Source organism: Schistocerca cancellata, chromosome 2, assembly GCF_023864275.1.
Source record: "Schistocerca cancellata isolate TAMUIC-IGC-003103 chromosome 2, iqSchCanc2.1, whole genome shotgun sequence".
In the NCBI taxonomy this organism is placed as follows: domain Eukaryota; kingdom Metazoa; phylum Arthropoda; class Insecta; order Orthoptera; family Acrididae; genus Schistocerca; species Schistocerca cancellata.
Window position 1 is genome coordinate 226,670,971 of NC_064627.1, and position 16,665 is coordinate 226,687,635.

At 44.2% G+C, this 16,665-nt stretch overlaps 1 protein-coding gene across 1 annotated transcript in view; it reads left to right on the forward strand.

Moving 5' to 3' along the window:
• The first annotated feature begins 826 nt into the window (after positions 1 to 826).
• Positions 827 to 16,665, forward strand: part of LOC126161557 (triokinase/FMN cyclase-like) — a 188,036-nt gene continuing 172,197 nt past the window's right edge. The window contains exon 1 of the mRNA XM_049917495.1: positions 827 to 847. Coding sequence (XP_049773452.1) covers positions 842 to 847 — 6 coding nt within the window. The 5' untranslated portion in view covers positions 827 to 841. The remainder of the gene's footprint in view (positions 848 to 16,665) is intronic.

The window sequence follows — 16,665 nt, forward strand, 5'->3', positions numbered from 1 at the left end:
ACCTTTCCAGCACGTTCATCCGTCACGTTCCCAGTCCGTTGAAATTTTTCAAACAGATCCTTTATTGTATCGCTTTTCGGTCCTTTGGTTACATTAAACCTCCGTTGAAAACTTCGTCTTGTTGCAACAACACTGTGTTCTAGGCGGTGGAATTCCAACACCAGAAAAATCCTCTGTTCTGAGGAATAAACCACGTTGTCTACAGCACACTTGCACGTTGTGAACAGCACACGCTTACAGCAGAAAGACGACGTACAGAATGGCGCACCCACAGACTGCTTTGTCTTCTATATCTTTCACATCATTTGCAGCGCCATCTGTTGTTGAAAATTGTAAATACTGTAATTTCGAAAGTTTGTCCGCCTGAAAATGTACTGTTGTCCCAAGCATATTGCAACAAACGGTGTATTTCTATCGCTGCTCGTTTAGTTTTTATTGCCGTTTCAAATATACCGGTCATTTTTGAAACACCCTGTAAGATGCTGTCTTCAAAGTGTCGCTCTACTATTTAAATCCGATGACTGAATGGTAGTCTGAACTTTTCTTCCAGACCCTAGTCCGAACAGCTCCAGCTCACTGTGTTTGTTTGGCGAGGCTTGGAAACTCAGTTATGTAAACAGTAAGATGGTCTCTGTTATACTTAGCACACTATATCACTCGTGCGTGGTGCAGTGACTGATGGGGTCAAGCGCGGACGACCCAAGGTCGGTTGCTCATTACGATAACTGCTGGCCACTCCCGAGCCATTCATAGTTTGTGGCCGACAGCGTAGGAACAGCTCCTCTGCAGCCGTTGCTGTGCAGTCTGCGACGCAACGCGTTTAGCGCCTCTTCGCTCTACCATGACTGTAAGTAAACACCGCTTTGCAAACATTGTGTCAGCGCTATGGGAGACAAGCAGTGAAACTTTTGTTGCTTTCGATATATACACAGTACAACATGACTGCGGTAATTTTTGTTTTTGTGCCAATGAATGTTTTGTTAACAGATCTCCCTCCTTTCAGAGAGTCTGTTAAGAACTGTCCTGGAAGCTTCTATTCGTAATTATCTGGTGATATTGTTTTTCTGTTAGACCTTAAGCCAATAAATAATGGTACATGATAAGAAAATTTAGGAACAGAACACCTTCATCTGTATATTTTCGTCTGTACAGGATGCACGTGCAACGGGTGAAAAATATTCCTAGGTGTTGCCCTTGAGGCCTGCTGTGGAACAAATTGATCTGACAACGCGAACATAGAGTAGAGCTTTTACGCACTGCCCTCGTAAAGTTTCTTATATGAAGTACAAAAACTCCAAAATCACAAATGGTATCCTATTTCTGAAGCATATAAAGTTTCGGGTAATGAACCAAAGCTATGTAGGGATGCTGATATTTTGGATTTAGGAGGATGTCTGCGGACTGATTATTGTATCAGCGTAAAGATGTAGGAAAATCTGAACACTTTTAAGGAGCTAAAAACTGAAGTATATTACGTCAGAAAATCGTCGTTATAAATAAAGTAGGAATATTCCAGGTTCTCCGTTATTGATGCTTTTTCCTGTAGTATTTTCTTCATGCCTCATTGTTTGGAAGTTCATGTTTTCTGGTCTATACAACATTAATTGCAATCAAAGTAGTAGATTGGTGCGATGTGTTATGTTTAAGCATATTGTGTTTTCCTGTAGTTTACAGTAGTCCGTGTATCCGATCGTTATTTTGTAGTGAGTTAAGACTGTTTTGTGAAATTATTTTAGCTCCACTTCCACTTTAGCCACGGATAGTCACTGCACATCTTTTTCTATAATGCATACAATGAAATATTGAATTATGATCACACTTGTAGGTTCCCCAACAAGAACTGAAACACTTCCCAGAACTAGGTTTGGAGCTGAAGATACTGAATTCCTTTTGTTGTTAATTTTCTTTTTGTCACTACCTCACTAACGTATTACAGTAACCTGTATGCAATATCTAATTTGTATTTTTGCAAGACGTGAGTGTTTCTGTGGTCAAGCTCAAACATCGAAATCCGCAGCTGTTGGAAGACTTTTCTGTCACTGTGTAATGCTATAGATTTATACAGACATACTATGAATGTTGAAGAGGTCATCTATAGGCTAATGTGGGAAATAGCTTGAATGTCGTTATTTTAGTGACTTCACTTTGGGGGACGATAAATATTGTGGGATTATTCGTATTCATTCGTCTGATTATGTAAATGTAAACTAGTTTCCCACTACATCACGCATCAAGCACAGTGAGTGTAAGTACTAGAGTACTACAATCTTTTTTCCTAGCCTCTTAACTTTTCAAAATCAACAGTGTTCCCACCCCAGTTTCAAGCGATGTAGTATAGCTTCGCGGCTCTGGATAGAAGATGTGTAGCGGGAGACTTTAAATATAAGTTCGGCCATCCTCTGTGTAAAAAAGGTGGCCAGTACTTCCTTCGTCTCCAAAGTCATTCGACTACTGTAAAACGTAGAACCCTAATCAGTGTTATGGTAGTGGTGGGGACCATCTGTGGTAGAGGATATGCCGAATGTTTCGAGTAATACGTGAAACGTGTATGTGAGTGCTGTGTATTTTTACCACAGTAGTTCTTACATTACTTACATCGCTTTTCACCCGCCAGAGGCGGGAAAGGGGAAAAATTGCCTTCACGCTTGTTCCTGCCTACGTATTTTTACCTACGTTTCCTACGTAAACAGTTCCTCTCCGGACATGGATTCTTACTCAGATCGTTTATTTCCCCGCGCCCTTTAAACATTGAAGGAATTTGTAGTAAAATTTAAAACACTGAACAAATGACTTCGCAGGTAACACCGGTAGCTCTGCAGCTCTTCGCTGGAGACGTAACTGGGAGCTGTATACAGTGAAATTGCGTCACTAGGCAACTGTTGAGAAATACAGGAAAACCTAATCAGCGGTTGGTGCAAAGACTGTCGGCTGATCCTTAACAGAACCAAATGGAATGTGTTGTGCTTTTACGAGCGAGAAGGTATTACATCTTTGCCGAGCAATCAAAACCACACGACTATTGCCAGACTGAGACTCCCTAAATGAGTTCGTTTGAGCGAGTTTGCAGTTGATCTACTTGATCAACGAAATGTAGGCATCACAAAAGTACAAACGACTAAAAATATTGTTTCACCCTCTATGTTATATTGACAACGAACTTGCCATTTTTATCCTCCTGTGTTATTTCAGGTCTACGTAGCATAATGTTTGTACTTGCACTTTATTAAACATCGTCCAGCGAGTACTTACCGCGGACTGTTAGATGTTTAAAACAGAATGGAAACTTGTTGGGGATCAAGGAAATGCTTGGGATTAAGATCTGTATCTCCCGCGTCATTTCTGTCTAATACATCCCCGCCGGCCGAAGTGACCGCGCGGTTCTAGACGCTACAGTCTGGAACCGCGCGACCGCTATGGTCGCATATTCGAATCCTGCCTCGGGCATGGATGTGTGTGATGTCCTTAGGTTAGTTAGATTTAAGTAGTTGTAGGTTCTAGGGGACTGATGACCTCAGAAGGTAAGTCTCATAGTGCTCAGAGCCATTTTGAACCTAATACATCCGTCGTTTTTATGTTGTAACACTGAGATGGGTACCATTAAGTAGTTCAAGGTGTATGTAAACTACTACTTCAGCTGCTGTTAAATGACAGATAATATGGTGGTTTACAAATACTTTAAAGTGCTAACCACCGTGGTACACCGATCGGGAAAATGCATAATTTTATTAATTATTTCATTGGTTCAGATTAAGGAAGGTGTACAATTTTCACTGAAGAACACTTTGTGATATGGAAGTCTAGAGCAGTTAACTAATGTAAAAATAAAGCTAGGTAATTAATAATGTCATTTGGGTTCGCAGTAGTTTAATTTTACTATATTCTATTTCCATCCCGTAGACTTGAGCTATGATGTCAATCATAATGCATCAACTTACAAGGGGAAACTACGACGGTCGGATCACGGATTTAGTTCACATTTTGTGCACTTTTAATAGCCCGTTGGGACAACATAATGTGCAACGAATAAGGCGTATTACTTAGGCGGTTTCGGGAAAACTGCAAGAGATGTTTTACGCATCAGTGACGTAACGGTGCGTCGCGACGTTGAGCAGTAGATGGCGGCGGTCATGTGATTAGCGTTCTAGCTTCGTAATCGATGATTCTCCAGATAGTCCTGCTCATCCTTTTTTTTAATTATTTTTTTTCAACACTAATCATGATGGACGAAGTAGAGAGGATATAAAATGTAGACTGGCAATGGCAAGGAAAGCATTTCTGAAGAAGAGAAATTTGTTAACATCGAGTATAGATTTAAGTGTCAGGAAGTATTTGTATGGAGAGTATTTGTATGGAGAGTAGCCATGTATTAAAGTGAAAGATAGACGACAAATAGTTTGGACAAGAAGAGAATCGAAGCTTTCGAAATGTGGAGCTACAGAGGAATGCTGAAGATTAGATGGGTAGATCACATAACTAATGAGGAGGTATTGAATAGAATTGGCGAGAAGAGAAATTTGTGGTACAACTTGAGTAGAAGAAGGGATCGGTTGGTGGGACATGTTCTCTGAGGCATCAAGGGATCACCAATTTTGTATTGGAGGGCAGCGTGGAGGCTAAAAATCATAGAGGGAGATCAAGAGATGAATACACTAAGCAGATTCAGAAGGATGTAGGTTGCAGTAGGTACTGGGAGATGAAGAAGCTTGCACAGGATAGAGTAGCATGGAGAGCTGCAACAAACCAGTCTCTGGACTGAAGACGACAACAACAACAACAACAACAACAACAACTGAAAGGTGATATGATGAAAAGACACATGTATTCAAATAACATTTTATTACATTTCCAATGATATTTCGCTGCTTACTAATCTTTATTATCACAACATATATTATGCGACTTTTATTTCTGTAGGCAATTTAAAAACTTTATCACGCGCCGTCATACTTATTCATTGGATTGTTTGATTGGATTGCTTTGGGGGGAGGAGACCAAACAGCGAGGTCATCGGTCTCATCGAATTGGGGAAGGACGGGGAAGGAAGTCGGCCGTGCCCTTTCAAAGGAACCATCCCGGCATTTGCCTGGAGAGATTTAGGGAAATCACGGAAAACCTAAATCAGGATGGCCAGACGCGGGATTGAACCGTCGTCTTCCCGAATGCGAGTCCAGTGTGCTAACCACTGCGCCACCTTGCTCGGTTCATACGTATTCATATTTGACTGACAACGAGCAAGAAATTGCTTCTCGTGAAGATGCTAATAAAATACTTTCAATCGTACGTTTTCGGCAGCGGTACCAAAGAAAATATTGCATTACGCATGGTTTGTATACAAACTGTCGGAAAAATAAATTTATCAAATGTCAAAGAACTTGTTGTTTTCTTAGAAACTCTGATGATTCTTTGTGCATGAGGGAAAATTGCATTCTTTCGATGTAGTAGATGCCTTTTTAATTTGTTTTCGATATCTCTATGAAAAATATTATCCTACAACTTGTAATGTCGAAAGCACATCCGATAATTATTCAGACATTATCCTCATATTCTGGTATACTGTAACTCATTGTGTTATTTATTTAAGTTATTTACGCATTTATCCATCGATGTTTGACTTGGGCTTTCGAAACCTCTTCCTCGTCCTTGAAACCTGTCAGTATATCGAAATGTCCAGATGCAAAGCAGTTCTCGGTACCTTAACAGATTGTAGGTGTAAAGGATTTCGCAAATCACTACAGGCATACATTTTCAGGAAAACTTCATGCGTTTGGTCAGTTACTTGTCGATGATTATAAATACAATATTAGTTGCGATAGCTAAAATTAGCAAACAACCGAATAACATTGGAAATTCAGTAATAATTCATGCAGATACATGTGTCTTTTCATCATGTTGTTGTTGTTGTTGTGGTCTTCAGTCCTGAGACTGGTTTGATGCAGCTCTCCATGCTACTCTATCCTGTGCAAGCTTCTTCATCTCCCAGTACCTACTGCAACCTACATCCTTCTGAATCTGCTTAGTGTATTCATCTCTTGGTCTCCCCCTACGATTTTTACCCTCCACGATGCCCTCCAATACTAAATTGGTGATCCCTTGATGCCTCAGAACATGTCCTACCAACCGATCCCTTCTTCTGGTCAAGTTGTGCCACAAACTTCATCATATTACCTTTAAAATGTAGTATGTACGAAATAATACAACTGATGTTGAAGAAAACATATATTAAAAGAAAAACCATGAGAGGGACTCGATCCAGCTATCCAGTGACTACGGAAGTAATAGAAGATGGCCGACGTCACCGCACTGTCTATTGGTGCCAAATTTATTCAAGATGGCGGCGATAGATATGGCAACATCGCAGTGACGTCATGGAAGGAAGTTCAAATTATGGTGGGAAGATTGGTCAAATGGGCTACCTCCACTAACCTAACCCCCTCCCCTCCCCCCTGCCCTCCCCAGGAAATAGTGAGAAGTTTGAACTCCATCAGGACAATGAAACACCATGGCTGCCTCCACTAACCTAAGAAAAAGGCGGGAAAATAGGTCACTTGGGCTTCCTCCACTAACCTAAGTCATCCGAGCGCCACCTCTTCCTAGGAATTGGCGGGAAAAGGACTCAGCCTTTGCTGGATAGGATGGACATAAGTCTTTATTTTGCAGGCAGTCTTCATTTAAACAATTTGAGGCAGTAGCTCCATCCAGTATGTCATGGTGGACACACTGGATGGAGCCTTTGCTGTATGTGTACCTCTGACTCATCTTCACAAAAGGAAACATTTAGAGTAGAGTCGTCATCATGCCACCTGGACAGTCGAACAGTGGGCCAATGTTCATTTTGCAGTTGAGTTCCGATTTCGTCTGGAGAATGATTCCAAAGTGTTTGTCTGCGATGCACTACGGAGACGGATGCAAAACGTCAGTATGCACCAACCACTCTCCAAGACTTGTGAGCAGCTCTGCAGGAAAAATGGGCGTTATTACCTCAACATGAGATTTATGACATCATTCGCAACATGCCCCGTCGTTGTCAGACCTGTATTGCCGCCATAGGTGGTAACACCCCATACTGAGCACACTAACCAGTTGTCAGAATGTGTGTGCAAATCCGTCAAGTGGGAAAAAAAAGAATATTTTTGTCTACTTTATGATTGTTGCAGTTGTATGCGTTATCTATTCTTCACATTTTTTCTGCTTTATATCGCCTTTTGTACTACTTTTTTTTTGGCAAAATAAATGCAACCTTAAAAAAAAGTCCGTTTGTTGCTTTAATTTTTGACACCAGTGTATTTGATTACCTAATCTGTGTACTGGTGTCGACCTCAGTTTGTTATATATTTCGATACTTGGGAACTTCACATATGGAGTTTCATTTAATCTTTACCCAACGGTATCTGCTTTTGGTGCCACTTCGTCATTTGGAAATGCATAATATGAGTTTTGGTAAGATTTAGTACTTAAACTGTTCGCTGTGGACCAATAATTGTTAGCCTGTTCCATTATTTCCCTGGGAGTTCTGCCGTGGAAGTGTTTGACCGCTTTATCAGTGTACTTGTATCATCAACAAAACTGACAGTTATTGAAGAGTCTTCTGATGACTTCGGTGAATCATGTTGGCAGTTCAGGAACAGGAGTGGGTCAACTACTAAGCCTTGTAGGATACTGTATTTAATGTTCCCCTACCCGGACATAGTTTCATTCTTGGTGAGTCATTAGTTAAAGAGAGTGTTTATTTTCTGTTGTCCAGATAAGATTATCGGTATTTTTCGCCATAAGTTATTAATTGCCGCAGGAGAATTTTGTGATCTACCCAACTGAAGGCGTTAACAAGGTGACAAAAATACCAACAGGATAAATTTTCTTTTCTACCCTACTGGCCATTAAAATTGCTACACCACGAAGACGTGCTACAGACGCGAAATTTAACCGACAGGAAGAAGATGCTGTGCTATACAAATGATTAGCTTTTCAGAGCATTCACACAAGGTTGGCGCCGGTTGAGACACCTACAACGTGCTGATATGAGGAAAGTTTCCAACCGATTTCTCATACACAAACAGCAGTTGACCGGCGTTGCCTGGTGAAACGTTGTTGTGATGCCTAGTGTAAGGAGGAGAAATGCGTACCATCAAGTTTCCGACTTTGATAAAGGTCGGATTGTAGCCTATCGCAATTGCGGTTTATCGTGTCGCAACATTGCTGCTCGCGTTGATCGAGATCCAATGACTGTTATCGGAATATGGAATCGGTGGGTTCAGGAGGGTAATACAGAACGCCGTGCTGGATCCTAACGGCTTCGTATCACTAGCAGTCGAGATGACAGGCATCTTATCCGCATGGTTGTAACGGATCGTGCAGCCACGTCTCGATCCCTAGTCAAAAAAAGGCTCTGAGCACTATGGGACTCAACATCATAGGTCATAAGTCCCCTATAACTTAGAACTACTTAAACCTAACTAACCTAAGGACATCACACACACCCATGCCCGAGGCAGGATTCGAACCTGCGACCGTAGCAGCCCCGCGGTTCCGGACTGCAGCGCCAGAACCGCACCGTCACCGCGGCCGGCCCCTAGTCAACAGATGGGGACGTTTGCAAGACAACAACCATCTGCCCGAACAGTTCGACGACGTTTGCAGCAGCATGGACTGTCAGCTCGGAGACCATGGCTGCGGTTACCCTTGACGCTGCATCACAGACAGGAGCGCCTGCGATGGTGTACTCAACGACGAACCTGGGTGCACGAATGGCAAAACGTAATTTTTTCGGATGAATCCAGGTTCTGTTTACAGCATCATGATGGTCGCATCCGTGTTTGGCGACATCGCGGTGAACGCACATTGGAAGCGTGTATTCGCCATCGCCATACTGGTGTATCACCGAGCGTGATGGTATGGGGTGCCATTGGTTACACGTCTCGGTCACCTCTTGTTCTCATTGACGCCACTTTGAACAGTGGACGTTACATTTCAGATGTGTTACGACCCGCGGCTCTACCCTTCATTCGATCCCTGCGAAACCCTACAAAAAGTGGTTCAAATGGCTCTGAGCACTATGGGACTTAACTTCTGAGGTCATCAGTCCCCTAAGAACTTAGAACTACTTAAATCTAACTAACCTAAGGACATCACACACGTCCATGCCCGAGACAGGATTTGAACATGCGACCGTAGCGGTCGCGCGGTTCCTGACTGTAGCACCTAGAACCGGAAACCCTACATTTCAGCTGGATAATGCACGACAGCATGTTGCAGGTTCTGTACGGGCGTTTCTGGATACAGAAAACGTTCGACTGCTGCCCTGGCCAGCACATTCTCGAGATCTCTCACCAATTGAAAATGCCTGGTCAATGGTGGCCGAGCAACTGGCTCGTCACAATACGCCAGTCACTACTCCTGATGAACTGTGGTATCGTGTTGAAGCTGCATGGGCAGCTGTACCTGTACACGCCATCCAAGCTCTGTTTGACTCAATGCCCAGGCGTATCAAGGCCGTTATTACGGCCAGAGGTGGTTGTTCTGGGTACTGATTTCTCAAGATCTATGCACCCAATTGCGTGAAAATGTAATCACATGTCAGTTCTGGTATAATATACTTGTTCAATGAATACCCGTTTAACATCTGCTTTCTTCTTGGTGTAGCAATTTTAATGGCCAGTAGTGTAATTCTACCAGAACTGGGTTTGTGAGATTAAGTGTTACACTGTTACATGTTGTTAAAAGGGTAATATCGGGAAGGTGATTCAGTGTTCCGCCATAAATTTGTGAGGCTAGAGGAAGGAGGCAGTTGGGTTTGTAATGAGGGTCCGCTTACATCTGTACTCCGCCAGCCATCGTACTGTGTGAGTTGGAGGACACTTTGTGCATCAGTGTCACTTCCCTCCTTCCCTGTTCTAGCCGCAAATAATTCTCGGGAAGAACGATTGTTGATAGGCTTCTGTGTCAGCTAGATTCTTTCTGATTTAACAGCTTAGCCTTTTCGCGAGATATATTGTACATAGGAGGAAGCTATATAGTGATTAATTCTTCTAGGGACGTAGGCTCTCGAAACTTTAACTGTATACCACAACGTTATACAGAACACTTCTCTAGCAGCATCTGCCAGTGGAGTTGGCTGAGCATCTCTGTGACGCAATGAAGCTGTAATTAAACGTGCTGTCCTTACTGGAATCTCCTATAGTTCCTCGATCTATCCTATCTGGTACCGATCCCAGACTGACGAGCAGATTTGAAGTATTGATCGAACAAGGGTTTCGTAAGCTTGTTCCTTAGTGATGGACTGCACTTCCTGAGGATCATTTCAATGTACATTTACACTCATGCTCATAAATTAAGGATAATGCTGATACTTGGTGAAACAACGCTCTGGTGGGCGGTTTGCAGGTTTAAATCACCTCGGGGTATGACCATGCAGTGCATTTGGCATGCGGTCGTCGCACAGTGGCGCTGGAAGCAGTCCACATACACATAGGTGTTTTGGTGCATGTCAGAGTACAGTGCAGCGAGTACGTGTGCAGACATTTTCAGACGTGCTAATGGTGACTGTGTGTTGAAAATGGCTCAAAGAACACATGTTGATGACTTTATGAGGGGTAGAATACTAGGGCGACTGGAGGCTGGTCAAACACAGCAGGTCGTAGCACGGTCCCTCCGTGTGCCACAAAGTATGACCTCAAGATTATGGCAACGATTCCAGCAGACAGGAAACGTGTCCAGACGCTACAGTATGGGGCGTCAACAGTGTACAACACCACAAGAAGACCTATATCTCACCATCAGTGCCCGCAGAGGGCCACGGAGTACTGCGGGTAGCCTTACTCGGGATCTTACCACAGCCACTGGAACATTTGTCTCCAAACACACAGTCTACAAACGACTGAACAGACATGGTTTATTCGGCTGGAGACCTGCAAGGTGCATTCCACTGACCCCTGGTCAGAGGAGAGCCCGTAAAGCCTGGTGTCACACACATTACATGGTCATTGGAACAGTGGTCCCAGCTTATGCTCGCAGACTAGTGCACGTGATGTCTGAATAGTGGTTCTCACCAGGTTTTCATCTGTCGTGAACCAGGAACCAGGTACCAATCCCTTAATGTCTTTGAAAGGGACCTGTATGGAGGTCACGGTTTGATGGTGTGGGGTGGGATTATGATTGGTGCACATACACCTCCGCATGTCTTTGACAGAGGAACTGTAACAGGTCAGTTGTATCAGGAAGTCATTTTGCACCAGTATGTCCGCCTTTTCAGGCGTGCAGTGAGTCCCACCTTCCTCCTGATGGATGATACTGCACGGCCCCACCGAGCTGCCATCGTGGATGAGTACCTTAAAACATAAGATATCAGGTGAATGGAGTGGCCTGCCTGTTCTCCAGACCTAAACCCCATCGAGTACGTCTGGGATGCTCTGTCGACGTATCGCTGCACGTCTTCAAACCCCTATGACACTTCAGGAGCTCCGACAGGCACTGGTGCAAGAATGGGAGGCTATACCCCAGCAGCTGCTTGCCCACCTGATCCAGAGTATGCCAACCAGTTGTGCGGGCTGTATATGTGTGCATGGTGGTCGTATCCCATATTGATGTCGCGGTACATGCGCAGGAAACAGTGGCGTTTTGAAGCACATGTGTTTCAGGACGGTTTTCTCAACTTACCACCGATACCGTGGACTTAAAGATCTGCGTCGTGTGTGTTCCCTATGTGCCTGTGCTATTAGCGCCAGCATTGTGTAGTGACACGTTGTGTGGCACCACATTCTGCAATTATCCTTAAATTAATGAGCATGAATGTACCTCAACTGTGATTAGTTTTATGTGGTCATTCCGTACGCATACTCCTAAATATTTTATGGATGTGACTACTTACAGTGACTGTTCTGCCATTGTGTAATCATACACAGTTTTCTAGCCAGTTTTCTAGCGTTGTGTCTTCTGCGTACAACAGCATCATCCGCGAAAAGCCACTTGGAATTCAGACATAATCCACTAGGTCATTTTGTATATATTGTGAAAAGTAATGGTCCTATAACACTCCCTTGAGGTACGCCAGAAGTTACATTTACGTCTGACGCTCCCTCTCCATTGAAAATGACAGGATGTGTTGTGTTTGGCAGAAACTCTTCAGTACAATCACAGAGTTGGTCTGATTTACCAAGCTCTTATATATTTCTCACTAGGTTAGCCTTCTGCCGCCGAGCAGTGTGTCAGCAGTGCGCAAGTAGCAGCAAGTGGCTTATTTAGCGTTCTTATAAGTGTAGTAGTCAAGTTGAAAATTTGTTTGAGTGTTCTTAGCGCACTTGTTTCTTTAAATATTACGGGGTAGATTTGCATTTTAATATCTGTGACGTGTAAAGTCGTGTAGTCGTCTGTCATTTGTTCATTTCTTTCAAATAGTCTTTGTACGTTACTGACAGTACAGTTAGCCTTCTGCCGCCGAGCAATGTGTCAGCAATGCGCAAGTAGCAGCATTACTGCATTTACTAGGCAGTCTTGTATTTTAATAACTGTTTAAATTTTGTGTCGAACTGTTTGTGCTCTCTTTAGACAGTTCAGACGTTCTTTGCACAACAGTATTTAGCATGGATAGGGACTGTGACAGCTGTGTTCAGATGCGGGCTGAGTTGGCATCCCTTCGCTCCCAGCTTCAGACAGTGTTGGCTTCAGTCAGATAGGTTGAGGCTGTTGCCAATGGGCATTACTGTGGGGGTCCGGATGGGGGTTTGTCAGGGACGGCCAGCTCGTCCCATGCATCCCCCAATTGGACTACGGCTGTGGCTGCCTGGGATACTGCCCACATTGAGGCTGACCCTTCACCTGTGGTAGAGTGGGAGGTTGTCTCGAGGTGTGGCAAGGGGCGAAAGATATTCCGGAGGGCTGAACGCAAGGCCTCTCCAGTTTGTCTGACGAACCGGTTTCAGGCTCTGTCTCTGGCTGATACCGATCTTTGGCCAGACATGGCTGGTTGTCCTGTTCCAGAGGTTGCCCCTCAGTCTGCAAGATCCGGGCGGTCACAGAGGGTGGGCTTACTGGTAGTTGGAAGCCTCAACGTCAGGTGTGTAATGGGGCCCCTTAGGGATATGGCTGCAAGGGAGGGGAAGAAAACCAATGTGCACTCCGTGTGCATACCGGGAGGAGTCATTCCAGATGTGGAAAGGGTCCTTCCAGATGCCATGAAGGGTACAGGTTGCACCCATCTGCAGGGGGTCACTTATGTCGGCACCAATGATGTGTGTCGCTATGGATCGGAGGAAACCCTCTCTGGCTTCCGGCGGCTATCTTATTTGGTGAAGACTGCCAGTCTCGCTAGCGGGATGAAAGCAGAGCTGCAGCATCGTCGACAGGACTGACCGCAAACCTTTGGTATGGAGACTAGTGTAGGGTCTGAATCAGAGTCTCAGACGGTTGTGCGACCGTGTGGGCTGCAGATTCCTCGACTTGCGCCATAGGGTGGTGGGGTTTCGGGTTCCGCTGGATAGGTCAGGAGTCCACTACACACAGCAGCCGGCTACACGGGTAGCAGGGGTTGTGTGGCGTGGACTGGGCGGTTTTTTAGGTTAGATGGCCTCAGGCAAGTACAGAAAGGGCAACAGTCTCAAAGGGTGTGGGGCAAAGTCAGGACATGCGGGGACCAAGCAGCAATCGGTATTGAAATTTTCCACCCATCTGAGGATTGTGTTACGGCTCAGAACAGCTCCATGTCGACCAACATTAAACCGTGCATGAAACAATCGCTGCGTAGCAGTAATAGACTCACCACTTTTCACGAAACTGTCGTAGACAAACACTCGACGTTGCAAGTCCCACTGCTCCATAGTGAATGAGTAAATGAAATGGCGTCTTGTGTGGATCAGAACTATCCCCAACACGACCACCTCCCACCACCGCACTCTCAGTACTATGCAGTTCAGAACCATCCGTCTACCGTGTGTCACCCTGTATATGCCTCCCTCGTAATCCCACGTTATTGGCAATCATGTGGAGTTTTTTACTAATATAATTTGCAACTGCAAACTGGGCACATCAGATTTTGCCAGGCGTTGTTTTCCTCATCCACCGAAAAACACACAACACATCAAATCAAATCAATCACGGAACTTTTTACAACAAATAATGCTCTTATGGCAACGAATAGTTTCGTGGATCCATTCAGTTCGTGGCGCATATGTCTGAAATCATCCCAAACACTTTCAACACTTTGATATGAAATCCATTTTGAATATTACTGCTACGGAGGGCCACAGCTCCCTGAGAAAAACGCTGAGACTGCAGAGACCTCTATCGGTTCACGCTTAACGCTGAGGCTGTCTTTATTTTAAGAAATGATAAACGTTGGCCAATCAGAAACTCCATCACATCCCGACGCTGGTCAGCCCCAAAGGGCAGACGTAGCTCCCCAACCCTCAGCTGCGGCACTTCTTTCACTGCAGTGTCCTGTGACGTCATTGTGATGCCCTCAGACAAGCCATACAGCATTATTACAAAATGTTTTTTAAAGTAAATTAACTTTCATACAATTTTAAATTAGGCTGAAGTGCACAAAACAGAAGTCACTGATCCTCACAGATTGCCAGTTCTGTTTGCATTAAATTATTGTTTATGATGTAATGATTGAACTGGGTTGACGTGGGTATGAACGGTTACAACACACAAAAACAAAAAACCTCTGTAAAAATGTTGAAATAAAAATTGAACGGAATGTAGCTGATAATACACTCAGACAGAAAAGACAACGACGCACCATTAACCATTCAGCTGAATTGGTTCAAATGGCTCTGAGCACTATGGGACTTAACTTCTGAGGTCATCAGTCTACTAGACTTAGAACTACTTAAACCTAACTAACCTAAGGACATCACACACATCCATGCCCGAGGCGGCATTCGAACCTGCGACCGTAGCAGTCGCGCGGTTCCGGACTGAAGTGCTTAGGATCGCTCGGCCATCGCAGCCGGCATTCATCTGAATGGGACAGAAATCAGTACATGTGATGTAAATGCGCAGACAGATGATCACAATTTCAGAAAAATTGGGTGATTTATTCAAGAGAAAGAGCTCCACAAACTGAACAAGTCAGTAGCTTGTGGGTCTATCTCTGGCTCTTATGCAAGCAGTTATTCGGCTTGGCGTCGATTAATAGTTGCTGGGTGTCCTCCTGAGGGATTTTGTGCCAAATTCTGTCCAACTAGTGAGCTAGATCGTCAGATTCCCGAACTAGTTGGAGGGCCCTGTTCATAATGCTACAAACATTATCAATTTGGGAGAGACCTTCTGGCCAAGGTACGGTTCGGCAGCACACTCCAATCACCACGGGATTCTGACGATATAACACGCCAATTGCACAGAACTTGGCATGATATGCCTGAAGAGGACATCAAACAACTCTGTCAATCAGTGTCAAAACTGATAGCTGCCTGCATAAGATCCAGAGGTGAACCAACTTGTTATCGATTTGCTCAATTTGTGAAGCTCTTCCTCTTGACTGAATTATCAAATTTTTCTGAAATTGTGATCATTTGTTTGTCTGTACCTTTACTCCACATCTACCTATTTCCCTCCCTTTCGGATAACTCCTTCGCAATGAGTCGTTTTTTTTGTCTTATAGTGTATATATGAGATAATCGCATTTGAATAATAGATTACAAATACGCTGAAGCGCCAAAGAAACTGGTATAGGTATGCGTATTGAAATAAACAGATATGTAAACAGGCAGAATACCGTGCTGTTGTTGACAACACCTATATTAGACAAGTGTCTGGCGCAGTTGTTAGATCGGTTACTGCTGCTACAATGGCACGTTATCAAGATTTAAGTGAGTTTGAGCGTGCTGTTATAGTCGGCGCACGAGCAATGGGACACAGTATCTCCGAGGTAGCGATGAAATGGGGATTTTCCCGTACGACCATTTTGCGACTGTACCGTGAACATCAGGAATCCGGTAAAACATCAAATCTCTGACATCGCTGCGGCTGGAAAAAGATTCTGCAAGAACGGGACCAACGACGATTGAAGAAAGTAGTTCAACGTGACGGATGTCCAACCCTTCCGCAAATTGCTGCAGATTTCAATGCTGGGCCATCAACAAGTGTCAGCGTGCGAACCATTCAACGAAACTTCATCGATATGGGCTTTCGGAGCCGAAGGCCCACTCGTGTACCCTTCATGACTGCACAACACAAAGCTTTACGCCTCGCCTGGGCCCATCAGCACCGACATTGGTCTGTTGATGACTGGAAAAATGTTGTCTGGTCGGACGAGTCTCGTTTCAAATTGTATCGAACGGATGGACGTGGACGTGTACAGGTATGGAGACAACCTCATGAATCCATGGACTCTGCATGTCAGCAGGGGACTGTTCAAGCTGGTGGAGGTTCTGTAATGGTGTGGGGCTTGTGCAATTGGAGTGATATGGGACCCCTGATACGTCTAGATACGACTCTGACAGGTGACACTTACGTAATCATCTTGTCTGATCACCTGTGTGCTCGTGGGGGCCCTACACGACATTTGGCAGGTGTACAAGTTTCTTTGGTTCTTCGGTGTAGGTAGTCGGATTTGTTCACAGCAAAGATTCTTGAAAGTTATCAGTGTTTTATTTAATTAGTATTGATTAGAATATTGTCGTTTAGATGGACAAAGCGACCTGTTTCGAGATATTTTGGTCTTCTACATCG